The following is a 27,144-nucleotide window of genomic DNA, read 5'->3' on the forward strand; positions in this document are numbered from 1 at the left end:
CCAAGACGTTTGGAGCTGGCGTGCGTCATTACTATAACCTCATCATTAGTATAAAAACTGCCAAGATCCATGGCATCTTCCAAACTCAACTTTATATGCACAACGTTTCTTGACAACCCTTGCACCACACACACTCCTTACCATTCTTGAGCAAATATCTCATGCATTCAGTCTTCCCTGCAAACTTAGGAACAGGCTTGGCATTGAATTCTGTAATTCCAAGAAACTTCACAACTTCTTTCTTTGCGCCCGGAATGTGGCAAGTTTTTAATTGCGCCAAACAAACAGTTTTGGTGTCTAATACCTGAGCCAGTAATCAAATGAACAAAATACTCCATTTTGGTAACATTAAATTTACACTTCTCTCGTCTTAATGTGAGTCTACATTTCTGTTACCTCACCAACTCCCCATTCAACCTCCAGTCATGCTCTTCCAAATTGGCATCCACCACCAACACATCATCCTGGTACACCTTAACCCCCTCAGCACCCTTGAGAATCCTTTCCATACCTCTCTGAAAGACAGAGGCAGCAGAAAATAAACCAAACGGCATCCTTGAGAATGTATATGCGCCAACAATCATAATGAACGTGGTGAGCGCCTGAGAAGTAGAGTTGAGCCTCATTTAATGATATGCTGAATTTAAATCTAATGTAGACAAGTGCTTGGCACCATCGAGAGAACTCAACATTTCATTGATATAAGGTAGAGGATAATGGCCAATCACCACTAACCTGTTGAGCTCCCTCAAATCCACACAAAGCCTCGACTACCCATTAGCATTGCATCCTATGCTTGTCGGTAGTGTTACGTAGCCGAATGAAAATGTAGGAAACAGCTTAAGGGGTATTTTCCTTTATTCAAGATGAAGTGTGGCAGAAAACCCCATCCACAGCTTAAGTCCAGTATAAGCGTGGGCTTCCAACTGCCGTCCACAATCCAATCATCGCATTCCAGGGTTGATGCACTGGTTACAGAATGGTGCATAATCCCTTAAATATAGAACCCCGAATAGAATACAGGATACCAAACACAGATATCTATAACACACAAACAAAGGCAGTCTGATCAAGATCTCAGCCCAAGGCAAGGATGCCTTTTGTTATGGATGAACATCCATTTCCGGGGAGCACTTCTGCTGCCTTTACGAGGTACCCACAATCTGATGCTTCAGCCCAGCAGCTGGCTGATGTCTCCATGAGGGGTGTCTAACTTGTGACCAAGATGGGGTCCTACATTCTTTCCTATCAGGTAATGGGGTTGCATCATCCAGTACAGGGATTCTTAGCAGAACACACACATACAACCTATAAGATTAGGTTAGGGAACGCATAGTAGGAGTACTCCAGATTGTTATACTGTTGATATGCTTGCATATATCAATATATACATTGTTTCAGCACGATGGTGGAACTTGTTATTCTGTTCACTGTCCTGATACTTCTAATAACTTTCATCTACTTCTGTCAATTGATCTTTGCAGTGCATATATTATATACAAGAATCAAGTTGGTTCAATAAACATTAAAAACATCCCTCTGTGTATTTCTTGTATGCTTCCAGTGGCGGCTCCTCAAGGGAGTGCTGCGGGGCGGTGGGCGGGGGCGGGAGTGGCAGGGTGGAGGTAGTAAGCTCCTGCATACAGCCGAACGGAGTTAAGTAAAGAAAAAATAGATTAAATGAATTAATTAGTGCGCGCTGCAAAGCCAAATGGGGATGCAGCCTGTGCAATGGCATTCGTTTTATTTATTTATTTCTTTACTTAACTCCGTTCGGTCGTATGCTGGAGTTTACTACCCCCCACTCTGCCCCTCCCCGCCTTGCCGACCCGCAGTACTCCCTTGAGGTGCAGCCACTGTATACTTCTCTTAGCAAAGGAGAGCAGAATTACTGAGCAAAAGTGTTCTACATCTGTGATTCCAGAGGGTTGAAGGTTGTCATGTTCACTGGTTGTCAGAGCTATTTGGTCCCTGTCTAGGTTTAGGGTGGCTTATGGTGGCACTGTGAGCTAGCTGGTCTACAGGACAATATATCCTAAAGGGGTGCTCGAAATCAGTCTGACACCATACCAAAGTTTATAACATAACATAACATAACAAATGCACAGTTTCTACTGAATAGTGGAAACTACATGAAAATTCTCTATAGTTGGTCTATATGTTTTGGTCTACATGTTTCTTGCCCTAAGAAGATCTATGATAATTCATCAACACCATAGTAACATATTCTACATATAGTGGGGGTCCATATCTCTATTTGAAGTGTGTGCCCACAGTAATAATTCCTCAAATGTGTGCTTCCCAAGATTTCTTCTACCTCTTTATATTCTAAAAGCTAATTCACAGCATAAAACGGATCCAATTCCCAGTAGAATTGGGCTCTTTAGGACTTGTGGGATTATGAAACCGCTCAATGATAGTTTAACACACGCACATGGACAATGCCATTATCCTCCCTGCTCTCTGTGGTCCCGAAAGTGGAAGTGCAAAGTTGAATGATTGTTCACAGACAGCCGATTAAGGACTCCTGCTGCTGAAAACTGAGGGAGCCATTTTTACCCATGTCCCAGAGCCATGCTTACAAAATCGACCTGGCTGCAATCACTATCGCATTTTTCTGCAACATAGGAGTCTACCTGTGAAGGTAGGAACTCTACCCACATCTCCGGCACAGCCCATACAGACACCAACCACCAACTGAGTAAACACAGATCTTACCCACACCAGGGATGAGAAAGACTGGTATCATTTAAGGACTTCTGTGCAATGTCACCTGAAACAAATCCTTGCCTACATCAATAACACAGAAGGGATTGTAATAAAGCAGGATCTGGACCCCAGGAAGAGCGAGTCCGATTAGCAGGAAGGAAGGAGGTTTGCAATGCTCAATGGTAGCATAATTTGCAACAATACTGTATGAGATGCAAATTAAATTGTGTAGCATTTAGTTTTGCTGAAAAGTCAAAAGTTAATACATGCTCTGATATGGAGTTTAGAACAAGAGAGGGGGCACCTCCACCATTGTTATTTATTTATTTATTTCATCCATTTGTAGAGCGCTTGGTTACACCACCTGTGTGTCCCCGCGCGTTAGGATTATGTGGCACAAATTTGTTTTGATGGGTGCATGTACACATTTGGGTGATCAGCACATCCGTAAGTGCGTGTAGGCGTTTTAAAAAAAAATATATTTAATTGTAGGTTATTCCTTATATCTTTGTCCTGATGAGGCCTAAAAGATAAAGGGCTGAAACTCGTCGATTCACTTTTAGAGGAATCCATTAAATAAAGAAAGAGTTGTATTGTATTATATTGGATATATACAATGCAAACAGTTTTTGGAGGTATAGTCTTTTGCAAATATATATATATGTTTTAAACGTCTTTTTATCATACAAAACAAGCTTTAGGTATAAGCACTTTACAGTGTACATATAAAAGGTATTTATCAGACATGACAATTCTCAGGCATTGTATCACATCATTTACGTTGAATTATGCGCGGAGCCCCTCAACACCCATTGGATTACGTCTCCTAACTCACTTGTGGAAGCCAATTAGTATTCCCCACAAGTCCCATCACAGGCCCCTATATAATGCCCATGGCCCCCATATTTTTTGAGGTGAAGTCTTAACCTCTTGTGTAGATAGGACCGGATTACCCCTTAGGGGATTGCTGTTATTTGGAGTGCAAATACGAAACAAAAAAATTGGGGAATAAGAGAGAATATTTGAATACTCTGTTTGTTTGTATGTGTTTCTGTAATATGCTTTTTAATTGATGTTTTGTTTTGAATTCTTTATCAATCTAAGAATAATTAAATGAAGATAATAACTGTTCCGACCAGGAATAAACTGTGGTATGTGGTTTTTGATTAATATAAGTAACTGAGATGAGACGATGTACCATTGAATAAGGCAATTGTATGTAACCCATGGTTATTATGTATTTATCTATTCCTCAATGCAGTTGGCAATCACATATTATGATCCCTATGACAATAACAAGAAACACACAGCATAGGGCTTGCCAATTGTGGGGGGGGGGGGGGAAACAGGATTCTAGCTCAGCAGATTGGATTTGGTTTGCCTGGGAAGCCAGCTTTGTCACCCAGGTTAGGTTTATATTTGGACATTACTTTTATGTCTTGTGACCTAAGGGTGTTAGTGACACCAGACCATCTACTAAACATCTAGGAGGATACCACTTCGTACTGGAACACCCAGACTTGGTTTGTGTTGGCCAACAGGTCCCCTACAAGAAATCTGCTGCACTTTGTTGAGACTCTATGGGGCATATTTACAAGCATTAATTACCAAAGGTATCCAGAACCAAAATGCTCAAGAACTAGAACTAGTCTATACCTTACGTGGCGTACACCGCTAAGTGCGGAAAGGAGGCAATTCCTTTTTGTTATTTAACCCTCACACACCCTATTGGTGAAATGCTTCTTCATTGGCTTCAGCCTGACTCTTAAAGGTCAGGGTGGGCTTGACTGTATTTCAGGGAGCTCTTAGGAGATGTAGGCCTGGGGGTCTTAAAGATAAAAATCCTACTCCGTTCCTCAGGTATCCCTTTTAATTGCAGGGATGTAGCGGATATTAAAAATTTTAAAAACAGGTCTTTTTGGAGGTTATGGTCCTATGACCCTAATAATCTACCAATATGTTTCAGCCCATCAAAATGGCCTGATCGGCCCTGGGCTTTCATCAAGGCAAAACAAACATTCCCTCCCTGGTGTTGGTTGAAAGTTATCCTATGTATATTTCAGAAGGCTCAGAAAGCTGTCCGTTCATGAAAAAATGCGGAGTATACTTATCTACAATTTCTGTATGTACGTAAAAATTCCATCTGTAAGGGAATGTGACAGGAGACAAAAGACATATAATATATGCAGTACAATAAATATAGTCCTTGTGTACAGTTACATATTTACAAGCCCCTATCACCAGAGGAACGTCCGTTTTTGCGATGTTCCAGTCGTGAAAATATGTTTGCCTTATTTACAAGGTGGGGTTAAGCCACTTAATGTGGCTTAACACCGCCTTGTAAATAAGGCCCCCTTTCATGCTACACCTTGTATGAAAGGAGTGTGTAGAGGCTCTTTCGGTGGGCGTTCCTCTGCAACACCCATTGATTTTAACACTGCCCCCTATTTGCAAGGGTGTCAAAAATAGGAGGCAGCGTGAAAATTAAGACTAGGGAAACCCTTGTTTTAGCATGGAGAAGCACACATTGAAGCAGCAAATCACCATGAATGATTGTTTATGTGCAGGAAGGTGTCCCTTCCTGCACATAAACAATCATTAAACAAATGGTGATTTGCAACTTCTATGTGTGCTGCACAATGCAGCACATATAGGAGTTTCAAATCGGCATTCTGGATTGTTTATGTGCAGGAAAAGACAATTTCCTGCACATAAACAATCATTCCCCCCCAATGCAGACACCCTTGCACTATTTTGCATGGGTGTCTGAGTTGGCGCTAGGCAGCTAGATTTAGCGCTAGCGGAAACATTGAGTGCACCGAATCACTGGGTATTCAGAATGGCAAAGCATGGCGTTAGCAATTTTGCTCAGCACTGTGCTTCACCATTCTGTTGTAAATATGCCTCTGTATTCTCTGAGGATGCGAGCACCCTAGTGCTGAAATACTGCAGAGCCATCAACAGTTAGCTGACACCCAAGTGTGGAGCATGGGCACATATTCCAGCTCCTTGGTCTGTTAGGATGGAGGTGGGCCTGTCCTCATGCAATACCAGGTGAAGGCTAAAAAGAACAGTGAAAAGGGGCAAGAAGGGAGAGAGTTCCACAAAGGTGAACAGTTATCTTGGGTACAGGGGTGGAGTGGGCTTACCAGGCATAGCAATCGATTGGTTCACCTCCATTTGAATGTTTATATTAGGAAGCCTTCTTCTGGTCTCTGGTGCGGGTGGGGAGGGCTTCACAGGCTCTGTGTCCGTGTAGCTGGACTTCTTGGTAAAACTGGGGTCCTACACACAGACAAATCCAACAGCAGGGCAGATCAACAGAGAATCAGGTTTAGACCTAGTCTTGAAAAAAGGTGGCAGAACACAGGTCCACATTTAGACTGAAGCAGGGTTAACACTAATCTGTGTCTGTGAAAATCTACCCTATGCTAGGAGGACTCCAACCTTTTTTCCCATATCTTAAAAAATGGGCAGCAACCCTCAGCCAAGCAGTTTAAATGCATTTGAAATGCTAAATAAAAACTTACAAGTTGGGTTAAATCTCATTTCTCTCTTCTGAGAAGTTGCTTTGTGTAGCAGGCCTTAACCTGCCTTCAGAATACTGGCCAATCATCCCATCTGAAGTGAACAAAAACAACACTAGACAGTTTTTAGCTTGCGGGGCCTCATCAGTGATCTCTCTTGCTCAGATCTTAGCTTTTGGGCAGCATCTCACAGCCAATTGGTTTACGTACAAAGCTGACCATTATCAATGAAATCCAGATTGAGCCATAGAGTACAGCAGGCACAGGACCCACATCTGGTCACACTGGCTGTACTTAGTAGTCTCACTAAGGAAAACAAACAAATGAATGGGTGGAATGCTTAAAATATTCTCATTCACTAGTAATTATTCTGTGCAGCATTCAATTGATCCTTTTTATATCACTGTGCCCATACGTAGGTCAATTTTATGCAAATCAACCTTGGCCCTGTCTGAATAGGAACAGTTGAACCCAACCTGAAAGGCAATGACTTTCTGACCGGCAACAAAAATAATCCTGAGCCAGTTTCAGCCTCACTACCCTTCATCAGTGAGGTACAGCTGGAGTCTCTGGCACAGTGAGCACGGGATCCATGCTGGTGCCCTTGCGTTCTAACTTCTTGTCTCAAGTGATATGGTTTAGACATGTGCCTGTCTAGTGTGCACTGCCCTAACCTGCTGCCTGCTGCATTCTCTCACCAGCTTTCAAAGACCTATGGGAACATATTCACAGTTTGGATGGGGCAAAAACCGCTGGTTGTGGTGAACGGATGCAAGTCCATCAGAAATGCACTGATAACACACTCAGAGGAACTTTCCGGACGCCCCGTGACCCCTATTTCTAAGAAGCTTTCAGGAGGCAAGGGTAAGTCTTTTTGCATTCAGCATTGCACTTATTCTTGCAAGGAAATAAAAAGGACATGATTTCTTAAAGTAAAATGAGATTGACAGCCTGAGCTGCAAATGCAGTCACTACAGTATGTAAAATATCACATAAAAACATGCAGTGCAGATATGTAAGTATTTAAAGCTAACATAAATGTAACTGATGTTGGTCTTCGATTTGCAATATGATGTTTGTAGGTCTGGGCTCAGACTAGAGTCTTGTTCAATATACTAATGGCATTAATGTCAGATTATTTAAAACACCAAGGACCATGCATGTCTGCCACATGGCACTGGTGAAAATGCACAGATTTGCATTTTCAAAGGTATTCGGTAATTACCACCAACTAATAGTTGGTGGTAAATAACGAATCTTTAGAGCACATAAGAACTCTTAAAAGTGTTTCCTACATGCCATTTACCGATTCGGTAAATACCGAATCGGTAAATAATGATTCAGTAAATACCGAATCGATAAATACCGATTCGGTATTTTACCGAATCATCCCCTACATCTGAAATGGCTCAATACCAGTCGGTAAGCCTGAAATTGACCGAATTTCGGGTTTACCGACCGGTAATGGGCCACCTTCATCGGGCCCTTTATTCCTACAAGAAAGAGCGGAGGGATCAAACGAAATTCGGAGAATGAGGGAAAAGGTAATAGGAAATATTGGAAGGACGCCTTGAAGGAAATTAGCCCTCTTAGGGGCACACAAGCACTATTCAGGGGTGCAACAGGGTGTCAATGTGACACCCTACCACCCTTGAATGTTTCCCTATTTTACCGAATCGGTATTTACATATTCGGTAATTCACATTCATTCCTATGGGCCTCCAGGCCCATAGGAATGAATGGGAATTACCGAATCGGTAAATACCGATTCAGTAAATACCGAATCGTACCAATTCGGTAATACTTACCGAATAATTACCTACATCCCATTTACCGATTCTAAAATACCGATTCGGTAAAATTCGGTATTTTAGAATCAGTAAATCTTCATTGCCTACATCTGGCCCTAAGTGCTTTATTTTTAAAAAAAGTCAGCTGTTTTCATTGGGTTCCGTCCTTGGCATTAGTTTTACAAAATTAAGGCTGATAATTACTTGATTGCTTGAAAATGACAGCCCTTCAAATAAATGTTATCTGCTGAGGGGAAAGCAAAGTCATCCACATAGGACCTAAGGCTGGATAAGGGACTTTTTAAATAAAGCTTGTTTACCGTTGGTTCATGGATATCTTAGACGTTACTGCAGGAAATGCCATCAAAGTGCCTCAATGTAACAGAACCAGAGGATGTCATGAAAGTGTTTAGGTGTTCAGTCGGAGATTTGTGGTAAAGGAAGGAATGGAGTGTATGACATAGTCAGTCTGACAGTACTTCATATCTAAGAGAGTAGTTCCAGATCAGATCATTTTAAAATGTGTCACTAGTTTCTCCAGTACTTAAGTGCCAAATAATGTGGGTAGAAAAAGTGGTACACATATTACTGTCTATTCCTCATTTTTGCATCTGAATGCCGAAACCAGTGAGATAAATAAAATAAAAATATAATAATATATAAATAACATGTATAATATACTTACTGTGCCATTCCCATTTTACTTCCACCTACCACCGCATGGGGCAATCAATGGAACAGTCTACTTGCCTCTGGTTAATGTCACTTTGAGTGACTGCACTTCTCTCTTGCACAAGGTACACTTCCACATGCAAGGAGTTCCTTTTAGTGCCAGCTGTGCCTGATGTCGTAGTAGGACGCATTTGATGTGAGCACAGGGCAAAGTCCCTGTCTCCCTCCAGTCCTGTTTATAAATTCCTTTTGAAGTGTGCGGCTGTTATTTCACTGCATACCGCATTGTTTTCCTGGATTTGGGTTTCAATAATGATTCTTTGATTAACTTTGCCCAGAAAGAAAACGATCCTTTATGGTCTTTCATTTGCAACACACTTGTAACAGTTTTATTTTGACATAGGTGGGGTGTATTTTGGGTTTTAGTATCCAATGTTGTATACTGTGAACATTCTTCTTTCCTTCCGTCTTTCCATATGTTTTCTTTCCTAATTTCTATCTGTCCTATTTTCTTTTCTTTTCTTCTTTCTTTTTTTCTTTCTTTTCTTCTTTCTTTCTTTCTAGCCTTTTTCCTTCTCTCTGTCTTGCCTTCTTTTCGTCTTTTCTTCTACCGTTCCTTCATTCTTTCTGTGCCGTTACTTTTTTATTCCCTTCTTTTTCGCAGCCTTCCCATCCCCTTTCTTTCCTTTGTTCTTTTCTTTTGATCCTTCCTTTTCCTTCATACTTTACCTCATTCCATCTTTCATTTCACCTTACAGTCTGTTTTTGCCTTCTTTCTTTCTTTTTTGCTGTCTTTCATATTTTCTTTTTTCTCGCCTCTCCTTATTTCTTTTTTTTCTTTCTCTTTTGCCTTCATTACTTTTTCTTTTTCTTTCCTTTCCTTCTCTGCATCTTAATTTCTTACCTTCTTTACTTTTTTCTTCTTTCTTTTTTCTTCTTTTCTTTTTTTTACCTTTTGTCTTTCTTTGTTATTTGCTTTCTTTTCTATCTTTCTTTCATTTTTGTTTCTTTTCCCTTTTATTTCTTTCTTTCTTTTTACCTTCTTTACTTTGCTCTTTCCTTTTTTCTTTCATTCTTTCCTTTATTTTTATTTTTTCTTTCTTATCATTCTTTCCTTCATTCCTCACCTATTTCTTTTATTCTTCCTTCTTTCTGCCTTCTTCCCTTTTTGTATCTTCCTTCTTTTTTCCTTTTTGCCTTCCTTCCTTTCTTTTTGCCTCTCATTCTTTCTTTTTTTGCCTCCCTTGCTTTCTTCCCTTTTGCCTTTCTTTATTCTTCCTTTTTTGTTTCCTTCCTCACTTCTTCCCCTTCCTTCTTGCCTTCTTTCTCAAATGCGAAGCTAGCAACTGTTTTGGGTCTGAGTTAGCCAAGACCTTTTGATTTTACTAAACATATGTAAAACACAGTTACTTATAACGTTTTCGGACAGACTTCATTCATTAGTCCCTGATTGTGTCATTCACGTTTTTCTTCCACCAACTACATCATGCATCAAGCAGCAATGTTAGCCAACTTCATTCATCCACAGACTTCAATATGAGTTATGGCATGCTACCCTTTCACAAGGAGCACATCCACAAACAAGGTTGTTCTCTTCAGTGTCGTGTGTACCCTGGTAGTTGAAATTTTTTGAGACCAGAACAACACCTTTGCCTTTAGATATTTATTTTCTTCGATTTAATGAGGGCCCATCGGCTTCACAAACAATGAGTTTGCCAAAAACTTGACAAATAACAATTGCAAAAAGGCTGGCAGCCAGCGCAAGACTTATTGGCAATGCCAATGCTTGTTTTTAGTACTGTGCTAAAGTGATATGCTCTCATAGACTGCATCCTCTTCGAGGTCCAATATAGTAGGGCATCGCTTTTTGGCAAAGTCAGCTGTAATAGCATTTACATTGCTGCATATTTGAGACCCGTCCTATTGATATATTAGCCAGCTGATAATCTACCCATTTCTACCGTATTGTAAATCCCATTAGCATGATATGATGGGGGCAGTGAGACTTTGCTTATAAGTGTCAGCTGCATATGTTAGGACTTACTTTAAGTTCTTTATGAGCCATACATACTATGTATTAGAACATTGGAATGTTGGTAGCTCCATTGAAAACAATGGAGTGCTCCGGGCTTATAATGGCTGGTAGAAGCCCGGAGCTCCAACATTCCAATGTTTCTTTGTTCACAGCTCTGGCTGTGAACAGAGGCTTCAGGGAGCCTGAGGGAATTCCAATCCCCTCACGCTCCCATAAGGCTTTGTTCTTTTTTGTCAGAACATTCTGCCCTCTAGTGGCAGAATGTTCTAATAGCCTTATAGCCCTTCGTAGCTGGGCTATATCGGCTATTAAAGACCCTCTCCCTTTAACGCTGGAGAGGGCCTTTAATAGCCGATATAGCCCTCTACGGCGGGCTATAAGGCTATAGTAGTGAATATGTATTAATAGTAACAACATTAATTCTCTCCCTTAGGGGTTGTCTTTTCAAATGGACCCACCTGGAAGCAGCAGAGACGCTTCAGCTTGATGACTCTGCGCAACCTTGGACTTGGTAAGAAAACTATGGACAGGACAGTCCAGAGAGAGACTCAACATCTAGTAGAGGTATTCACAATGACTAAAGGTAAGGGGGAATTCTAACCCATCTTAAAGTCACGAAAGACTATTCAGTGTGTAAACGCTTTGCTCTGTTCCAGCTCTAGGCTGTATTGTATGAATTATATCCAAGAAGCCTGTTGAAAGTTATGTCCCAGTGTCTGGAAAACAAGTATTTATGTATTTATATAAGTATGAGGAGGCGCAGGAACTGGGAAAATAGAAACATTGTCCATCTAAGGCCTGTTTACTGAAAGCACAGGAATTCACCACAGACACTCTTCCTAGATAGGTTTTAGACATGTGCGCCACCCACCAAAGCTATCAGCGAGGTATAACTATAGCTGCATTAGGAAATTCGTCTGGCATGTAAGATAAGGGGGAATTCCATAAATAGTGAAAATATCTCCATTGTAGGGGTTTCTAATGAAAATGTTAGCCTTATTAAATTATGTAGTATGAGAGTTCTTTATCAAAAAAGTAACATACAGACCATCCTCGTAATGGAAATACATGTCGTATGTTCTGGCTTAAGTTAAAAATCCTGGATTTCACAAATTTCCAACTACAGACATTTCTGAAGCAGAATTGAAGAAATAAGTGATTAACTAAAAAAGGTAAAACCAAATTAAAACCAATGCTTGGGAAAGACAAAGGGTTATGTAGCAGCAAAGACAGTAGAAGGAGCCAGCATAGCTCCACCACATTATCAGCCACTAGACTTCAAGATGAAATTTTCATTCCCAGAACACTGCTCAATTTTTTACAAGAGGGGATGAGGTCTTCAAAAAAAATTTTTTCTGAGATTTTGTAACACTCAACCATTACTTACTTATCACACAGTATGAGTAATTAGGTCCATCATGACATCTATGGAATTAAATGAAATAATTAAATTACAATTTAGAATTGAAAAATACGAGAAGGTACTAAAGATTAGAAGGTAGGAAAAAATAAGAAAATATAGTATTGAACATGTTCACAATATATGTGTTGGTTGCTTACAACAGTGTGAAACTTTTTTTTTAAACATAATTTCACATTCATTTAATAGGGTACCTCTTATCCAACTATGTACAAACCCAGCAGATTGACACCACTCTTTGATATTTTACATCTTAGTACATAAGTACTGGTAAATATCCAAGGGGTGGTGGTTGTCTGTCTAAGTATGTGATTAGAGCTTATGACTCAACTGACTCCTTGAGCAACCATAGTGTAATTTCATTAATTGTAAAGAAGGTTCTCAAGGCTTTAATGTGCATTCTGAATTTTATGACTAATTAATTGAACCTCTAATCTTGTGGTGTATTCTTTCCGTCAATTATGTTTCTATGAAAACAGCGTATGTAATATTGCCATTAATTTAACTTTTTATTACCTTTAAATTTGTAAAATTGCCACTGAAGTATCTTTAGTTTGAAGTGATACGCATCACTCAAATGACAGAAATTAAAGGATAATTGCGATTCATGATATGTACCCCAAAATATCTGTAAAGAAAAAGAAATGGGGAAAAGAGTGCAAATAAACTTCAGAAGGCCACATTGAGCTTGAAAACATGCTGGTTGATCAAGGTTTATCCATTATTTAAAAAATACAGCTTGAGATAATTGATATTACAAGAGAAATTGATGACTTACAATTGAACAATTTAACCCTTAAATATATTGGAAAACATTGGAAGTATTATTTAGACAGGAGTACTCACCTCAAATAATAATTACAATCAATGTCAGGGTGAAAGAATCAATAACATCACAAAATTAACCTGAGCTCAATCCCATGGTAGAAATGGTACAGAGCAGACAGCATTAGCTTTGAGGTAATGTGTAAAGTATGTATGCTGTACCAAATCAGTAAAAGTCAACACAGAACACAAGAAAAATCACAAATCAGTTAGAAAAGTTTTAGTACGTTTTAATAAATGACATTACACCAAAATGACAAAAATCCAATAAGGGAAACAAGATATATGATTTTTTTTTAAGTTTAATGTACAAAATGGGGGAGGAGCTACGCTGCGAAGCAAGATGGCCGCATAAGCTCCCGGCTCCACTGACCTCCGCCGTCAGCTCGGATATCCTGCTTTCTATCCTTTCCTCACGCCGGACTCCCGTGCACATGAAGTGCTCCTGATTCCTGTCGTAAAATCCCGGAATTTCCAACTTACCGGGTGACGAAGATATGTCGTGTTTTCTTCTCGGCCTACTTCAGGGCTGAAGCCGGGGCCTCGATTTCTAGCCCATCCGGGTTAGAGTTGATCTACATCGGCTGTGAGACCAGGGTTGCGTCCGGTCTTCCGAACTCGGATCGTACTTGCATTTACGATTGGCTACTCAGTAACCGGCTTACGCTAAGGACACGGCACAGTGACACAAGTGCACATCGGTAGCCGCGGTCGGGGGTCCGACGCCCGGAGACCCTGCTGGGGGGGCCGGGGTTGACGGGCTTGGGCCCCACGAGCGGCGAAGGTGTCGATACTGACGGTTTTGAGAGCACCCACTGTTGTTCCTCTCCGGGGTTCGAGTCCTGCTTCGTCGCTTCGCGGGAGGTGATGGAGGGGACGGACGGCACACCAACGTTGAGGTCCGTAATCGCCGCCATTGGGGCGCTCCACTCTCAAATCACCGTCACGTACCATCAGTGGTCTGTAACGCTGGGCAACGTCTGTCTGAGACCGGACGACGACACTCCGACATGCTATCAGCAAACTGTGGTTCCCGTGGAGTACTCTGCCTACCATTTTGAGGTCCCCGTGCGGAAGCCTGATTCAGCCCGCTTTGATGACTCTGGCTTCATAGATAGCGCACCTATGATCATCGTCAGCTTTTCCTGCTCGGACCCTGCTCGGCGGAACATCGTTGCTAAAGGTCTTGATCGCCACGAACAGTTCTTCAGTGACTATCGGAGAGGTTTGCCATTCTTCTTCACTCTTCCTTGCCGGTTTTGTGGATGTCGCAAACTTATATCCTGTCTTCGATCCGATTTCATTGACTTGAACTTTTATGAACGCTTCAATTTCCTCATGGTGACTGTGGCCTGGGCGACAAGGGCTCTCATAAAGAACCGTACTGGCCAGGGTTGACTTTGACTTTTAGGGTTTGCTAATTTCCGTGAGATGTGCCGGTATTGTACCTTATAGTGTAACGGGAGTCGGGTGGTTTTGTTGATGTCCTCCCCAGGCTGGGGTTTAATACTTTGCTTCAAACAGTGGACAGTACGTCTTGGGGAGGTCGCTGACGGCGGGGGGTATGGGAGCACGGGAGTGTGTTTTTTTTGTTCTCCTCCTCCGCTTTTCTTTTCCTTCCTTTAGGGCGAGTTCCGGGGCGACAGGCACGCTGTTAGTGAGGTAGGCCGTAGCCATTACAGGGGTGCAGGGTGGGGGGATACGGGGGGGGTTGTTATTTTCGTTTGTTTTGTTCTAGGGTCCCTTTCTTTTCCTTTCTTTCTTTTCAGGGTGGTTGGCTGTTGATCCTTCAGTTACTTCTTACTCTATTGGGCGTCTATACTAGCTTTTACTTTACTGTCTCCTAAGAGTGGGTTTTCTGGATGGTACTCGCACTAGATCGCTCGCTAATAGATTATCCTGACTCCTTTCCTGCCTCTGCTAGGCGTTGCGTTACTACGGCTATATTATTCGTTACCTTCTATTGACTGCAGTGCGAGGTACATCCCCCCATCTCTAATTGCTCCTTCTTATATGGTGTGATGCCTCTTATAGTAATGCCACTACTGCTTCTTCAAAAAATAAAAACAAAACCTCTGTATTATCCTGTTTATTGATATCGCATTCTACCATACGCTGTACCTTGCATCACAGCTGGTGCCAGGGCTGTTGACTGATAAGTACATTTCCTAGTTGATTTGCTGAGTTTACGTCCGGCCCCTGTGGTTGTAGGCCTATGCTTGTAATACTTTTGAATGCTTCAATAAAGGTTTAAAAAAAATAATGTACAAAATGGTGTCAAAAAAGTATTAAATGCCAACCACTGTCATCTGGTTGCACTTAACTGGTAGCTAAGCACTAGTTAGGGCCAACCGTGATAAAGCGAAGGTGGGATAGTGAAACCAGGTTCAAAAGTAATATACTGCCCTGAAAACACCTTGCAACCTGTTAGGATTTACTGTGATACAGGTAAGGGACTCCAACATTAACCACACTTCTACCCTTTTCAGTTAAATAATATCTGTTATTAAGTCCAGCATTTGGAGATGCTGTGCAGGGGAAACAGGGGAAGAGAGGGAAGAAACACTCCTTAAGCATCTTACACTTCTTATCGTCGGAGCACAGACTGTTAGAAGGCATGCAGTAAGGACCCTCTATCTACAATGGGCCTACTTGTAGCCCCATTAATCCTATGAATTAAGGTGTAGCTGATCTAAATATAATTGTATGAATCAGATAACAATGCCTTGTGAGTGTGCATCATTAGAATGGCTTACCAGGATATGGAAGCAGAGGGGCTGCAGCTAGCCCCTAGATAGCAAAGATACAGTCTGTAAACTGAACATGAGGGCCCACCTCTGATAGTAGAGACAACAGGTAAAATATTACTTGGAAAGGTCACTGTTGAATCAAGAACTTTTATATGCCACCATCAAGTCTCAGAATTTGTGAGAGGAAGAGAAATCCTGTGTGAAACCTCTGCTGCTGTAAGCAACTGAAGGAATTGAAGAGGAACAAACTCAAAAATTGCAGGCAATATAATACCTGTAAACTTAACAATCATAATTCATAACTCACCAAACACTGTTGCCAGGCAAGGTGTGATTTTGTGAATGGTGGTTACATCTTTCTGATTGTTTCTGACCCAGAAGTATGAAGAATGTTCCAGCCCACCCCCAAAAATTCAGTCTCTTCTCACTTTCCCCCCGAAGTGCTGTACTCCATCTCCTGCCAACCTGCTGGTGAGCTATTTGCCATAGTTTAAAAGGCTGACCCATAGCAAGCTTTTATCATGGAGTCTGGGAAATGTGGCTGTGTTCATGTGATACTAATTCTGACCCTTGGAGATTGGAAATTCTAGAATTGCTAATACAAACAAGATTTTCACAGAGCCTATTATGATTGAACGTCCATTTCAATTTGTAATATAGTATCAAAGAAAATTCATTGTGTTTTCCTCTTTTTGCTGAAATTTCTTTAAATTCCCTGATTCATCTATATTTTATTTAAATAAAAAAATAGCTTCATGTTATTTGATTGAACACAGATCTGAGATAGCGAAAATTCAATCTTACCCTAAAGTGCGTGCTGTAAGCAGATCAAATTTTGGATTCTATTTGATTGTTATTTTTAGTTTTATTCTGAGGAAGCTTGTTAATACCCATGCGGCTATGCAAATATAATGTGTTTTATATAATGAATTTTAAAAGAAACTTTCTCCTATGAGGGAGAGGGAGAGTGAGAGAGAGAAAACAGATAAATATGTCTTGTTAACATAAAATACTTCAACGCTTGAGACCATCAGGAATGAAATGAAACACAATAGCATTGCCAACATGATAAATAATTATTTCAAAGAAAGGTGCTCATTATGCCACCACTGCATAAGATAGTTCACCACTATCTTACCAGTCTAAATGACTGAAAGCCTGTGTCTAGCAAGAAGCTATTTGTACCTGCAAATGTTTATCAACCAGTTCACCCTTGACTGTAATGTGACCAGAAATTACAGATTTATACTACTTAATAGTCCTGTAACCCAAACTGGTGGAAAAAGAGCGAATATTTAGAATTTTAAATGTATAACTGTGAATTACAGGGTGTTTTCTAGCAAGGGGTTCAGAGTGACTTCAAATAAACATGAGCAAAGCTTGAGTTTTCTATCATGTCACTCAGAATGCCTTGGCGAAAAATATCCCTGTATTTCTCTTTTTACTCACCTGTAATTTTATGTTAAGTATTCCCCCGAAAATCATCTGCTCCTGCTTTCAGAAGTAATGTAGGAGCCATACATAACATGTCTTCTCCTCCCTGTACCAAATGTAAAAGAAAACATGCCCTACTGCCACCCAGATCCACCACTCTCTGTGATTTCCCTTTCCTCCCATCCAGAAGAAGTGCTTCCTGCTTAGTCTGTATGAATAGATGTGTGTACCATGCACACCTGTATAAATATGCATCTCACCTCAAAGTTGAGTTGCTTCCTACAGGAGTTGGGAGATGTGGTTAGACCTTCTTGTGACGGTTAATAGGAGGGCTGTGGGTTTAAGGGCTGGGTTTTAAGCGGAAAGGGGGACATTGAAAGATATCATCTAGAAGGTAGATTTCATAGTCCAGACTGGAGAGGTCTAAAGTTTGGACCAACATTTTGAAGTCTTCGGGTAGAATTAAAGACTTCATTCACCTGGCGATGCTGTTTTAGTACTGAGAATTATTTGTAAGGACGCTAATGTGCACCTGTAGGTTAAGGATTTGTCTAAGATGAAGACCAATCATTTAGCATTGTTGAGAATTGTTGGTTTAGAAATTATTTGGAGTGGCATTGAGCCAATACTTAGTTGAAGTGGTAACGTTTTGGAATGAGGGCAGGGGCATTCCAACGTGGAAGGTTTTTGGGTGTTCAATACATTGCCAATGTCTTCTGCTGAGGTAACATTTAAGGACAGTTATGTGTCACCTGGCTAGGAGTGGATTGATAGGTTTGAGATTCTCAGAAAGAAAAGAAAGTCTCCATGTACAACATGAAGAGCATCAGGGAAAGTTTCAACCCTAGAGCGACTCCTTTGGTAAAAAGTGATAAAAAGGAAGATGGTTCCTAGAAGGGAAAGAGTGGCTCCATTTACAGGCTGAAGAGCACCATTGACCGGATTTCCAAATCCCTGAGACATGGTATTAATCAATGTGCAAAACTGAATTAGAAATCCAGTTGAACTGAGACCCAGGCAGAGCGTACTGAACAATATAGAGTTGGAAGTGATTCCTGGTAACAATAAGTCCCATAAAGTTGAGTTCAAGGCAAATAGTGGAAGTCCAAATCCTCTTTCATTATTGAAACACAAACTGGAGGATTATTGTGCCATTTAAAAAGTATTTTTCAAAAATCCTATACGGCTGCACATAATACAAATAGTAACATCACTGAATACAACATTAAAGCAGCAAAACAGTTTATGAACACTAACAACAACAGGAAATTGTCTGCCTGGTTATCCAATTTTATTGACCTAACTTTCTCATTGTGCTATCTCTAGCCTTATTGCTAGTTTTAACTGAATCAGCAAAAATAAGCCAATTCACGCGTTTCAGCAGTGGTGCACATACCTGGTTTGGGGCAAAAGGATCTTTTTTTCCGTCTGGAATATCAAGCCTGATATTCCTATCTCAAGGACAGTCATTGTTGTGTTGAGAACAAAGGCAGCACTGGCACCAGTGAGTAAAGGCTAATCTCTGTGCAGAAGCTTTACAGGAGTCCTCAGTTAAGGTGAGTGCTGGTCCATGCCCATCCTGATCTTGATCGCCGCCGTGGAGCCATCTCAAACCTCTTATCGGGTACCTGGCTTCTTATAGGATCTGATTGCCTGTATCACCTTATCCTGGTTAATATTTAGAAAACAATGAGAGGACTGGCAGACACTAACTCAGAAATAAGTCACACAATCATGGTGACAAATGCAACAGCTCAATTATCACATTTATCTTAAAAGAGGTCCTGGAAACAGGCAATACAAGCTCTCCTCCACACGTCTTAAACTTCACACTTTCTGTGAAAGAAAAAAGAAAGTCTGAACTAACATAGTGAATTTAATTGAAGAACCTTGATGCACATCCCATGCATGTCTAAATCTTCACACTTTCTTTAAAAGAAATCAAAGTCTAAAAAGACAAATGATGGAAACTGAAAAGTCTGAAATTATGGAAATAGTCCTAATCTGAAACGGACTGGTCATAGTTTTTACAACATCCTCATAATTACTACTTAACAAAACAATAAAGATACAGAGACTGAGTATCCTTACAGCTTGTTTAATTCCATATGCTTGTTTATCGAAAGAAAAAAGGCTGCGAATCTGAAAACATGGTATTCACAACTTTCCCCGAATGCTGATAAAAATATTTGAAAAAACATTAATGATTATGTACGAGAATTGTATGATAGGATTCCATGCACAATGATCAAGAAAAGTGAACTAGACAAATTATTTCATTTCTAATTATTATAGCTGTGTGCAAGAAAGGAAAAGAAAAATATGAAGAAGACCATAGGTGTAAATTGTCCCATTTTAAAAAACCTGCATGGTGCTGCAATCTGGTCACCTTTATTTTTTATCAGCCGGTGATGTGGAAAGGAATTTTCCACAGAGGTTGAAGACAGGAAAACAGTTTGTCCCTTGGCACCAGAGTGAGGTCTGAGGGTAAATGTGAAACAGCAGTAGCTGAATTAGATAACACAGCACTCACTGTTGATGGAGAAGAGTAAGGATCCAATGCAGAAGAGCCTGTCCTGTGGCAGAGAGACTTCTGCTTGAGCAGGGGATGACACTGCTGGTGGACCAGGAGTTAGTGGTATTAATGGCCATCAAAGTCTTAGGGCTAGATGTAGGTGGGCAAATACCGGTCTGTAACGGCTGAAAATCAGTGATTTTTCCGTTACCGACCGGTATTCAGCTCTTTCCAATGTAGGAAGCTCTCTAATTAAGGATTCGGCAATTTACCGATTCGTTATTTTAAGGAATCGGTAAAATACTGATTCCTTATTTTAAGGAATCTGTAAATTACAGAATCCTTACAACCTATGTAGAAAGCACTCAAGTGAATGCATTTTTGCTTTAAGGATTCGTTATTTACCACCAACTACAAGTTGGTGGTAAATACTGAATACCTTTCAAAAAGCAATTATTTGCTTTTTCAAAGTGCCATGTGGCAGACATGTATGTGTGCCACATGTGCACACATGCACGATTCAGGGTTGCAACAGGGTGTCAATGTGACACCCTCCCACCCGTGAATATGCTCCGGCTATTACCAATTCGGTATTTATCGAATCGGTAATAGTGAATGGCTTCCCATAATTCCTATGGGCCCCCAGGCCCATAGGAATGAATGGGAAGGTATTCCTCATTACAATAAGGAATATTACCGAATCTGTAAATTTTACCGATTTATTACCTACATCACATTTACCGATTCTTAAATACCGAATCGGTAAAATTCTGTATTTAAGAATCGGTAAATTGTGATTACCTACATCTAGCCCCTAATCCTTAAGCAATGTGCCAACCCGAATTAAAATCCAGTTGGTCTGCAACTCTAACACAACCCACTGAGCAATATTGAATAGGAAGTGTTTCCTGGTAATGATCAGTCCCATACGTGAGTTCAGGGGCAGCTGTAGAACTCCAACCCTCTTCTGTTAATGAATCACACGCTCAAGGGTCACCAGAAGTGGACTATACATTTTAAAATGTTTATTTTACAAACTCTATTCCAGTGCACACAATATAAATGGTAACATCACAGAACATGAAATTGAAGCAGAGAATCAACAATATGACTAACAATCTTGCTGACAAATGACACAGATTGAATTTAATATTTATCCTAAAGGAGGAACAAGAACCAAGCAGCAATACAAGCACTACTATGTAGTATATTAAAACATTGTCTAGAAAAAAAATAGAAGAGTATGAAAGGACCAATGATGAAAATATTAAAGTCTGAAAAGACAAGTGATGGAAATAGAACAGTCTGCAAAGGCAAATGATGGAAAAAAATAAAATCATAAAATCTGAAAGGGAACAATCCTTGGGCCAGATGTACGTAGGTAAAGGTTAGTGATTACTAAATAGCACATTTCTGAAATGTGCTATTTAGTAATCGCAAAACCCAATGTACATATGTATGCTTTACAATTTCTGCAATTCCCAGTGTGCTGCAAATAGACATGCTTCATTCTTTTGTTGTAGTATAACTTTATTCGATATATAATATCATAAAAGTATAAAAACATTGGAAAAAAAAATTAAAAAAGCAATGCTCCAACCAGTAAAAAAACATTTACACAGTATATACAAAGCTATAGTATGTAACAAAGTCTGTCCATGATATACAATACATATGTTTATGATACAAGTTAATCATATATTAGTTTAGGCAGGTAAAAAAAAATATTAAAAAAATGATATATCATAGAAAGACAAAATGTACATCATTACAGGGTGACAATCTACAGTTCCACAGCCAGTGCTTGGGTCGTGCCCGGAAAGTTTCATCCTCCTCAGCCAGGCACAACCCAGGTATTTGGCCAACCCACATATTAAACTGGGGATCGAGGTCTCCGATGCTAAAATACACAGCGTTGCACCATGGTCTCTGCAGCCCAGATTGAAACAAACGGGTTTCAACCATTTCCTCCTTGCCTGGCCATACGCTGGGCAGGCAAAGAGGAAATGGGCGACCGATTCCGTAGGGGACGCACAGCCCGGACACCCCAGGTCACTCCCCCTCATGTGCCTCCAGCCTGCTTTAATATCGCTCACTGGAAGGGTGCCAAACCGGAACTTCAGATACAAGGCCCTATCTTTCGGGGACTCAATAAGGTCCAAGAGGGATTCTAGTTTTGGCACAGGCTTGGCGCTCAAAAAAGATTCTGTCAGGGTGCCACAATTCTCGCTTCTAGATGCCGCTCCCATCACCTGATGTTTAGCAATGGCACCCGCTACTCGTTTATGGTTAAGGAGCATCTTAGCCAAGTGCGAGGACCAGTTCATCCGACTATTAATCCTCACTCCTAAATAGTCAAAGGCTTCAACGAGTTCCAGGGGGGAGTCATTCAATCTGATGTTATTTTTGAAATTTTTTGATGGTGACAGGGCCATTAGTTTTGTTTTGGATTTGTTTATAATCAATCCTCTAGCATCACAAACTGGGTGAAGCAGTCAAGTAGTTTTTGTAGCCCCATAGGGCTTTTTGAAATCAGGAGGGTGTCGTCCGCAAAAAGCAGCGTGGGTATTTTTTCCCCGGCCAGGGTTGGGGCATCGGCCCCGTCCTCCCTCAAATGGTCTACCGCCCAATTAACAAATAGGGAGAACAGGGTCGGGCCATAACACAACCCTGGCGGACCCCTCTATTGACCGCTATCCTCTCAGTCAGTTGACTCTGGTTACCCCACCTCACTCTTGCGTAATTCACCTCATGGAGTCCTTTAATGAGGTCCAAGATTGGGGCGGGAGTACCGAGGTCAAGCATGGTCAGCCATAACTTGGCACGAGGGACCAGGTCGAAGGCCGTTCTTAAATCAATAAAAGCCAAATAAAGGCTGCCTTTTTTTAACGTAACAGACTTCCAGTAAAGGGCAAGAAATCTGAAGACCTGGTCCATCGCGCCAACCCCCTGTCTGAACCCCGCCTGGAAGTGTGACAGGATGCCCTCCTCGTCGATCCATGACCTCAATCTAGTCAGTAGGACCCAGCCAACCACTTTCTGGGCTACATCGATCAAGCTGATCAGTCTGTAGTTGGCAGGGTCCACCCGGTCCCCCTTATTGTAGATGGTCACCACCTCAGTGCCCTTCCATGAATCGGGCACTGGGTGTCCACTCACGATGAGGTTAAGGATCCAAAGTATAAAATGTGCCCAAAGATTTTTATCCTACAGCATAAGGTCATCAGGAAGACCATCAGGGCCAGCGGCTTTGCCCGGGGCAATTGTTGCGATTGCCGATAGCACCTCACTTAACCCAAACGGTTCCCCTTGGGTATGTGGCTCGGGGAGGGTAGGCCCTGTCGCTTGCCCCATAGGTACATTCCCTACCTCACTGGAATATAGGCCATAGAAGTGCTCAAACAATTGGCGCCCGGGTATGTGGTTTGCTAACGGATCTGCTCCTTTCCGGACGCTAGTGCTAATTAGATCCCAGAATCTAGTGGAGTCCTTCAGCTGGGCAGCGGATTTCAATTCTTGCCAATGCATTTCCTCCCACAGATGTTTGGCAGTATCAACCGTCCGGTAATAGATTTTTCTTGCTATGACTATGCTTGGTTGGTGTTTTGCTCTTAGGGCCTTTGTCAGTTCCTCGCTCCTTGTCCTACATGGCTCGGAGTACCACGGGTTTGCAGTCTTTGGACGGGGGGCCTTGCAACCGTCTTTTTCTTTAACCAGGAAGAACTCGCCTATCTTCCCCATGGCCTTCTTATAAACTTTCGTAAGCTGTGACTCCTGTAGGGCCACTGGGGAGGGACTCGTTATTTCATCTAGTTCCAAGATGCTAAGATTTATGGCATCCTTGATACTTTCTAAGGTTAATTCCTGCTTTGCAACCTTGTTCCACCTCAGGTGACGACTGCAATTAGAAGGGGTTATCTCCCTAGTCAGCTGCCTCAAAGGGCCAGACGGTTCAATGGAAGTAGTATCCTGTGCACGGCTCAGCTGCATACATAGCGGGTTGTGGTCGCTATTACACCTGGGGACCACCTCCATGTCGATAAGGTCGGCCCATGACCCCACATCTAGCATTATATAGTCAATGCATGATGGGGACCTAAAGCTATTATAGGTAAATGCTCCCGATGGGTCAGATCTGGTTCTGCCATTCGCTGCTCGCAGATTATGCTCCAATGTTAGAGCATTGATTTGGACAGCTCTCTGGGTCCATCTCTTGATAGGGGCCAGAGTAAGTTGGGGAATAGCCCACTTGGAATCCACGTCCCCGATACCCAAAGTGTCTTCGTTGCACAGGGGCTCAAAGGTGCTATTGAAATCACCAGCAACGATAATCCCTGAGTTGGTATTAATGGCCGACAATTCCAGACCTCATTCTTATTCATGAGGCAGGTCTCGGTTTGCGATCAATTGAGAATAGCAAAAATCACAGGGATGGTGGCCTGCTGCATGTTTTCCTTAAAGGAAAACAGGATGTCTACCGAAAAGACAATGAAAAGTTTCTTTTCACTTGTTAAGAGTAGGTGGTAGTCCTGCCTGCTCTTAAAAGATTTCTCTACAAACATTCACAAAGGGGTCCTTTGGTGACCCCTTCCTATTTACGAATGGGTTACCTCGGACTTTAAGTAGGTGTCAAAATGTGAATGTTTTGCGACCGCATTTTGGTCGCGAAACATTTACACATACCACTCCGATTCTGTATTAGGAAGAGACGCCCTAAACACGCTCCTTTCTAATACCGAATTGCAAACCCAATTTACGATTCATTAATAGGTTACCATATCGCAAATAGTGCTTTGTACATTAAAAAAAGATTTTTTGCAGTTGCAATTTGCCCAATACTGTGAATCATGCCGTTTACGACCTCAAAACATCTCTGCACATCTGGCCCATAGTGTCTATTACATCCTCCAAATAACTCTTGATATAACCAACAAACATAATGAGGCGAGTGTTCTTGCCCTACATATTGAGCATTTCTAAAATAAGGCAGATATTCAACTAATAACAAACGGTTTTGCATAAGCTTCATTATCACACCTTCACAACAGGAGAGCATGCTAGAAAAATACATTCGATGGAATCACGGTTATTCATGTTGCATATTTAACAATAGATGTCTTCATATTGAAATATAAAGGCATTAAAAACACATTCTTCACAGCTTGCCTGTTTTTGGTGGATACTCATCAAAAGGCATTTCTGTCATTCAGTTGAACAGGAAGCAATTGCATTCACTAACAAGCACCTTGATGGCTTCATCTCATTATGGACATCATTATTCCTATCAGAAAGTGGAATTTGTGCTCAAGAGCTCTCAATCATGTCTTGTTTTCACCAAGTATTTCTTTACAGAGGTTTGCCATGGAATCACAAGCATGCCCACATTAAGGGCCTTATCACCATGAGGCCCAAAAAGCTTCCAACCGCAGATGGGAGACTCTTTGAGCCTCATTGCGGTTTCAATTCTAGGCAGTCGAAATTGAAACCAGCTGGTCATTCTGGCTGGATCTGCCGGGCTCCCGTTGGCCAGTCGGTGACTGGCCCGTAATCCCCATGGATGGCGTTTCTACCATAAAGATTACGATGCTCGGTTTTCAACAGGCTTTCCATGCTGGTCTTTCCAACATGGTTCAGGGATTAACACAATCTTTCATTTCACTATGGGAGATTGTGCTGTTTACGGGTGCAGCACAAGCTCCCATTGATAAAAGAGAGTATGCAACTGCACCATGTGCGGTTGCATTGTAATTGCGGGGTGGGACCACCGACCAGAGGTTGGACGGTCCAGAGACCACGATGGTATCGGTTAGAAGTAACTCCGACTGACATCGTAATCGTGCCCACAACAATCTGAATTAAATACAATAGGCATGTTGTCAGCAAGCAGCTACAGTCAGTGTTCCGTAGGCAAGCTTTAGAAATTAAGCAATTCCATAACAGTATGAAAGGTAAAACGTAATTGAAACATTGCTATCAAAATACATACAACTATTCTTGTATCTCATTGGCACGTAAAGTCTCATTGTGTCATAGCAAGGATGCCAGGGCCCTAGTGCAAGACAATGAACCTAAAATCCTTCCTGTAGTTAAAAAGAAATATAATTTGAAGGCAGTGAGCCATTCATATCCCATGTCCACAATGCCATGGTACCAGCAGCTGCATTTTTGTTGTACAATTACCAACGTTCCTTATAAAAAACTACAGGATAATCCTTGTGTTATTATGATCTCACCTCAAGTTGGCATCATCAGATAGTTGAGCAATATTGTGTGATGGTGATATTAGTGAAATATCTATCTGAGGGTTGTTGTGATACAGTTATAGTAGTCATGCTATTAATAAATTTGTCTCTTTCTTTACTCCCAAATACATTTGCAATGGCTTAACTTACACAGCATTCTAGTCACTGTTTCCTCTTCGTGTTTTAGGGAAAGCGATTGATCCCACACCCAATGTTGCCCAGTCTATTTCCAATGTTATGGCTGCTATGTTATTTGGGCACCGTTTCTCCAGCGATGATAAGGAGCTCCAACAGCTAAGAGAAGCATCAGAAGTCATAATGAAAGTTGTAAGCTCTCCCTGGGCACAGGTGAGTCTCCAATGAATATTATAAGCTAAAATAAGAAGTGCATTTAGGAAGGGAAATTGAAGTGATGGATCAGCATGAAGGGTGTCTCTTGGAAACAGTTAGAGTTTAAGCAAAAAACATCAGGTCAGAGACTGAAGCATTTTTACCAAAACAGATCTGTGAGGGAGATACACTTGTTCAAACCAGCGTTTGCCTTGGGTCTCTATGGGACATTCAGAGTGAGCAAGCTGGGGGTGCTGTCAAGGGCCAACCGAAGCTTGACTTGTATCCAGGTGGGGCACCTTTAATTGGTAAAATCGCACGTCATAGTGTACCTGAGAAGGTCCAAAACTGACTAGGAAGGGAAAAGGACATGCAACTGGAGTGTCTTGTGGCAAGGGAGCACTGTTCGGTATGCTTGACCAACAGTTTCATACTGCTCAGGGCAGTAGGTGGCTCCCCTTTATTAATACGTGAGGACTGCAGCTACCTCAGGAGGTTCCAATTCACCACAGTGATGCACTAAGACCTGGCAAAAGGGGTCCTGACACCGGCACACTTTGGGTCACATTAATTTCGCATCGGCAGCCAACACAGCAGCAGCACCTGGCATGGCGGACAAAGGGATTAGGTGCATGGGGAGGTGGGAATCCTCAGCGTTTAAGACATACGTTAGGTCATCATCATACTAACACAGGTCTAATCTTTCACTGCAGGATAGTGAAAGGATAGCGCGACACATCATGCGAGCACAGTGGTGGGCTGGCGCCACAAAGCTGTATTGTGGCATTAGGCTGTGCAATACTGAAGTTATAGGGCTGGGCAAACGCGTGGTATTTCTCCCCGAGCACGCAAACAGGGTTTGCGAACAGGAAAAAAGCATCGCGACCGGGCGGAA

General features: G+C 41.5%; 1 protein-coding gene across 1 annotated transcript in view; it reads left to right on the top strand.

The window, feature by feature from the left end:
- The window catches only part of LOC144790677 (cytochrome P450 2J2-like), a 133,622-nt gene that overhangs the window by 6,251 nt on the left and 100,227 nt on the right, over positions 1-27,144 (top strand). The window contains exons 2-4 of the mRNA XM_078665402.1: positions 6,938-7,100; positions 11,167-11,316; positions 26,107-26,267. Coding sequence (XP_078521528.1) covers positions 6,938-7,100; positions 11,167-11,316; positions 26,107-26,267 — 474 coding nt within the window. The remainder of the gene's footprint in view (positions 1-6,937; positions 7,101-11,166; positions 11,317-26,106; positions 26,268-27,144) is intronic.

Source organism: Lissotriton helveticus, chromosome 11 (genome assembly GCF_964261635.1).
Source record: "Lissotriton helveticus chromosome 11, aLisHel1.1, whole genome shotgun sequence".
Classification (NCBI taxonomy): Eukaryota; Metazoa; Chordata; class Amphibia; order Caudata; family Salamandridae; genus Lissotriton; species Lissotriton helveticus.